The sequence below is a fragment of the Phaseolus vulgaris genome, chromosome 7 (assembly GCF_051622355.1).
Source record: "Phaseolus vulgaris cultivar YP4 chromosome 7, ASM5162235v1, whole genome shotgun sequence".
Lineage (NCBI taxonomy): Eukaryota > Viridiplantae > Streptophyta > Magnoliopsida > Fabales > Fabaceae > Phaseolus > Phaseolus vulgaris.
In genome coordinates this window covers 58,621,520-58,627,673 of record NC_143504.1, presented here as the reverse complement: position 1 = coordinate 58,627,673, position 6,154 = coordinate 58,621,520, and the positions used below count along the sequence as shown (strand labels likewise).

Here is a 6,154-nt window from a genome sequence, read left to right as displayed (position 1 = left end):
TTTACACTTTTTCAACTATTTTTTTTATATATATTCGGATTATGTGCTAACTATGGGTTGAGACAAAACATATTATATCTTAATAGTTATCAAGCTCTATGATCCTTCAAAATATTAAAAAGAAAATAAGTAAGTTGAATTAAAGAATCTTACAAATTAAGTGTTTATAGAAGATGGCTATTCAAGTGTTTAAGTGTTTATAGAAAATGGCTATTCAAGTGTTTAAGTGTTTGAATAAAGTAGTAGTTGCTTGAAGTAACTTTCCATTAGAGAAATACTTAATTGACATTGAAAATTGTTTAAAAAAAATTGTACTTAGCTTCATTAGCAAATATATATGTTACATTTTGCTTCCATGATTTGTTTTCAATTAGTGATTCCCTTTATTTCATTGTGTTGGATGAAACATACTTTTTGTTATTATTTTCATGGTTTTTATGATTGAAGTTTGGAGTAGTTAGATTTTCCCTTTAATTTAAAGTTTTTTTTTTACTAGGAAACATTTTATCCCTCGTAAGTTTGTACATTTTACTTATGGTTCTTCATAATTTTTTTTCTATTTTTTTTGCAATAAACAATGATTTTTGTTTTTTTTATTATTGATTTACATTCTTTAATTGATACGAGTAAGCAATTGTTTTATGTCATTTGTCACACTAACAAAAAAAAAATATTAGTAGTTTTTTTAAGAAAAAATCATACAATATATTTATGAGAATGACTTAATATTAATATATTTTTTTTTCTTAATATATGTCAACATTGAATGTCGATGATTAAATTGACGATGTCAATATCACACCTGATGAATATCATAATATTATGGAAAAACATTTAAATTTTTTTACAATGGCAAACAATCACTTATATATTATTTATAATTTAATACTTTTATGTTTTTTTTTATTTACTACATTTTATTTACAATGTAATATTTGTTTTAACAAATATGGTTGTGATTGATCCATACCATACATCCTCCTTCACAAAATGAAAAATAAGATGAGAAATTGTCTATCAAGTTCGATATGAAAATGAAAAAAAAAATTAGTAAATATATCACAAAAATAATGAATAAAATATTGAGTAAGCATATAATAAAAAAATGAGTAGAATATTGATGCATATACATAATTGGTAAACACAATATTAATATTTGTATTGTTTATAACAGAGATATTTGTTCATACACAAAGAAAAACTATAAATAACATAATATCATATTAATACATTGTTATAAGTATTTACGGAAACAACATATATAATTAATATTTATTATATAAAATTATATGATTTCCTTACCTAAACAGTAAAAATGACAAATAACACCTTTTTTTATAACCAAATAAATTTATACTACTATCTTACAGTTTATTATTAAATTTAGATTTTGTAATTTAATTTAATATCTTATTCTTATTTAGGGTTGTAAAAAAGGTAGGGTGTGAAAATATCTTTTCTCTAAAATAAACGCTGTGAATAGTAAACACTATCGATATGAGAATTTCGGGGAAAATAATCTGAGAAGTGCCAAAATATACTATGATACCGTAAGGAAAATTTCTCATTCTTAAGATTTGTAAAACAAAGATTTATCCTATTTTGAAGACTAAAATAATAAGCCTAAAAATTTATAGTGTGAAATTGAGGCGTTTATGAAGAATATAAAAAAAATTTGATAAGAAATGGATCTGGTAGGATTCAATTTGGGAATAAATGTGATCAAGAAAATATACATCACCGAAAACCAAGATGAAGAAGCAAGAAAAATCGAACGGAATAAAATGAAATTCAACGGATCCACCACCGTTTGTAATCCCAATCGCATTCCGTGGCCTTAAACGCAGCGTCCAGGGAGGTTGTTGCGTTACGCGATTTCAGCGGCACGTTCATCTCACACCGAATCTTGGGTCTCACAGTGTGGCTTTTGAAGAGGAGGAATTTGAACCGAACCGTCATGAAGAGCTTCACGTCGATGGAGAAAACTCTGGCGCTGTTCTCCTTGTCGAACTGGGAGGTCTGGTCGGCGGTGAGTGGCGTCACGCGCTGGCCCTCGAAGAGGGGGCTGATGAATGTGGTGTTTTTGGTGTGCTGGAAGAAAGGCCCCAGGGTCTGCGAGGCGAATCGCACATCCTCGTACAGAGCGAGCGCTTCGATTTGGTCGTAGTAGACGCCGACTCTGCGGTTGGGGTTGCGGATGGAGACGTTGAGGGCGAGGTTGTAGTGGAGCGTGTTATTGGAGAACGCGAAGCGCGTGAGTGAGGCGTCGCTGACATGGAATTTGAGGATGTTGGGGCGCACGACGAGCCAGAAGAGAAACGCGAGTACGGCGGCGATGATGAGCACGGTGGTGAGGATCTTGCAGATGAGGCTGATGATGCAGTTGAAGATGCACCCGCAGCAGCAGCTCAGGCACCCGCACCCACCTCCGCCGCGGGACGGGCGGCGGTAGGATTTCGGCGCCGGCGGAATCGAGGGGCCGTAGTAGGCGCCGTTCAGTTGCGACATTGAGAAGCGCAGAGAGAAGTGAAGCGATTTGAATTTTTGGAACGTTGGTAGACTAATTTGGGAAGATAAAATTGAAGATAATTATATATATAAAAAAAAAAATTGGAGTGAAGAGAGAGAAAGCGCGTGGTTTTGTGAAGGGAAGTTTCTCTTTGATAAGGTGTTATGAGTGAGAGCGTGTGAAGAGCTTGAAGCGCGTGACTTCGTTAGTGACTTCGATCGTGACGCTGAAGTTTAGACCAACTTCAACAGTAACTAACCACTTTAGGAAAATTAAGCAAGAATGAAAACAATTAATATAAATAATTTTTTATAAAATTGTGTAATTTTACATTCAATGTTTTGTTTCTATGTTACAGATCCCAATTTATTTCTTAATTGGTTAATTATTCTTTTGAAATAAATTTTGTCTTTTGATATTATTTTGTTAACTCCACTTTCTTTTCCTTCTTCTATCACAATCATGTTAGGTGAAAGAATGAACTTTTGGAGGCAAGTCAACTTGCTTCCAAAATAGCATGATTTTAGAGTTCCCATAAGTAAACTATTGATAATATTTAATTTTAAAATTAATGAATTTGCATTAGTTATACAAAATTTTAAATATACCAAAGTTATATATATCAATTCAAAAAAATAAATTTCTAAAATATGTATAACTAATTGTAGTGAATTCTTATATTATAGACTCAATAGAAAATTGTTTGAAAATACAATAAATATGTATTTAAATGACATGCTCTTTTTTCAAGGAAAGTGGTTTTAAAAAATGAAGTAACCGCGTGAAAAAAATTATAAAGATTATTTCAATTTTTATACAGTCTTTAATTTTAATATATACACACGTACCTAAATTTCCTATTTAAAACCATTTATATTTTTATTTCTTTATCTTCCATTCTTTTGTTTTTATTTCTCTATCTAGCACTATTTTATTTTTATTTTCCAATCTAGCATCCTTTTATTTTTTATTTTCCTATCTAACAAAATTTAAAAAATAAATAAAATAATAATAAATCTTTTTTTATAATTTTAATTTTGAATACATTAAAAGATAAATATTTTTAATGTTTAAAATAGTTAGAAATATAATTATGAATAAAGAAATGAGTTTTTACAAAATAAAAATAAAAAGTAATAAATTTAAAATGTTTAGTTTAAAACTATTTTTTTTAAGAATGGAGAAAATAAAAAATTAAACCCTACAACAACATAAAAGTTGAATCTATAAACATAAATTACTATTTATTTTTATTATTATTGATGATGCAATCATGTTAATTTTAAGTAAAAAATATAGGACATAATTATAAAAAGACCAAAGTCAATTAGTATTAATTAATAGTGGACACACAAATAATATTGAAGTGTCTACCCTAAATGCAACATCCTAAAAAAAACTAATGCAAATGTTACATTTAATGCTGAAAAATGAGAAGAAAAAAATGTAAAAATAAATAAGTCTAGAAAATAAAAACAACAAAAATAAAATAAAAACAAAAAATAGAAATAAATAAAGAATGGCAGAAAAAGATAATAATAACTAAAAACATAAAAGATATAAAATAAAGGCAAAACAAAATAAGATAAAGATAAAAGATATAAAAAAAAATTCAAAGAGATAAAAATAAGAGACATAAGGCGATACTAAATAAGTATAGGTTGATCATAAAAAAAAAATGAAAGACGATCATTCATTTAATATTTTCTTCAATGATACATTAAATAATTTGTGTGAAATTAAACTCAATTAATAACGAGAAGTGCACAATCCAGTCATGTTGGGACAAATTTTTTATGTGTGTCTTGGTGCTTGACAATATGAATATTTTTTTGTTCGATTATGTTATTCTCTTATGTCCATATCAGTCCTTATTCAACTTAGTTTTTTTATAATTATGTCCTATATTTTTTACTTGAAATTAATATGATTACATCATCAATAATAATAAAAAGAAATATTAATTTATTATGTTTATAGATTCAACTTTTATGTTGTTGTAGAGTTTAATTTTTCATTTTCTTCATTCTTAAAAAAAAAATAAACTAAACATTTTAAATTTATTACCTTTTTTTTTATTTTGTAAAAACTCATTTCTTTATTCATTAATTATATTTTTAATTATTTCAAACATTAAAAATATTTATTTTTTAATGCATTTAAAATTAAAATTATAAAAAAATAATAATTTATTATTTATTTATTTATTTTTGAAATAGTGCTAGATAGGAAAATAAAAAATAAAAGAGTGTTAGATAGAGAAATAAAAACAAAAAGGTGCTAGATAATAAAATAAAAACAAAAGAGTATTAATTGGAGAAATAAAAGTGTAAATGGTACTAGATAGATAATTTAGCTACGCATGTCGTCTTTTTTTTTTAATAGGCGACTTTGTTGTTATTCACACTTGTTTTCCTGTTTTCTAAACTATCATTATTAATTGTTTTAAAAAAATAAAAAATAAGATTTTCTTTCTGTATTAAAGTGTCCTTATATGCAAGGATTCTAAATTTACAAATCTCAATTTTAATTACATTTACAAAAAAGTAATTCTATCCCTGAATACATTTTTTACGTGAAATCTTGACCACTTTGAAATTAATTATATGCAACATTAAAAAAAATATTTTCCCCTTAATTTAATTTATTTACATTTGTTAAAGTTAAATTAAAAACTAGTTATTACGTGAAATACACGTCATTTTATAAACAAAGATTAGTTGCTTGAAAATATTGAACACAGATTCTCTGCAGCAAAGATTTTTCTACAACAAAATTGTTAATAATGATTTATAGACCTTTTATTGTGTAATTCTAAATAATTGTATTATTAAAATGTTGATCATAATTAGGAGGTCTTTGTGGCATATGTCACAAAAAATAAAAAATAAATTAAAATAGAGGACAAAATCGAAATTTTAGAATTAATAGTTATAGAAATAAAGTTGTACATTACCCTAAATTTTTCATACAATTGATAAGAAGTTTCGTTGTGTTATATTTTCATAGAAGACAAAACTAGTTTTTTTTATTATGTATTTATAGACACACAAAAATGTGTTTCCATCAAGATTACTTTTGTTAAAATAAAACAAGGGGGGTGCAGAAATGGATAAAAGGACTGTGAGAATAGCAATCACCCACTAGGAGATGGGCCATCTGTTTACCTGACCACATTAAAGCCCATATCCATCTACCTCTATTTTGATTTTTGTAATTTTAAAAAACAATTGGCTAATAGAAAACTACGCATAAAATGAACACGTTAGAAAATATATTGCTAATTCCTTTAAAAGTTATTCTATGTTATCTTGTGAATTCGATGATTGAGACAAGCTTCAAGATTTTATATATGAGGGTAATAAAATAGTGATTCTTTAGTTAAAATAATAATAAGAAATTAGATACTCCTTCTAAACCTTATAAATTCAATACTTTTCGAGATTTAATGTAAGAATAATAATAATGCATGAAAATTATTGATCTTTCTTTAATAATAGTTATTCCATCCAATTTTTTTTCACATATATGTTATCCCACCCACCATCAATTTAATATAATCTCTTTCAAAATTCCCTTTTATATTTATTTATTTATTTCCCCTTTTATTTGCAATATTCAAGTTCACTTCTTTCACAGTCTTAA

The 6,154-nt window shown here is 26.7% G+C and overlaps 1 protein-coding gene across 1 annotated transcript; it reads right to left on the bottom strand.

The window, feature by feature from the left end:
* Nucleotides 1–1,674: 1,674 nt before the first annotated feature.
* On the bottom strand, nucleotides 1,675–2,723 carry LOC137830754 (NDR1/HIN1-like protein 3). The gene has a single exon (XM_068638267.2). It carries the CDS (start codon nucleotides 2,506–2,508, stop codon nucleotides 1,792–1,794), a length of 717 nt encoding a protein of 238 aa, XP_068494368.1. The 5' UTR covers nucleotides 2,509–2,723; the 3' UTR covers nucleotides 1,675–1,791.
* Between the last annotated feature and the right edge of the window lie 3,431 nt (nucleotides 2,724–6,154).

Coding starts and splice junctions, on each gene's coding strand:
- LOC137830754 (XM_068638267.2), bottom strand. CDS start 2,508: ATGTCGCAACTGAACGGCGCCTACTACGGCCCCTCGATTCCGCCGGCG.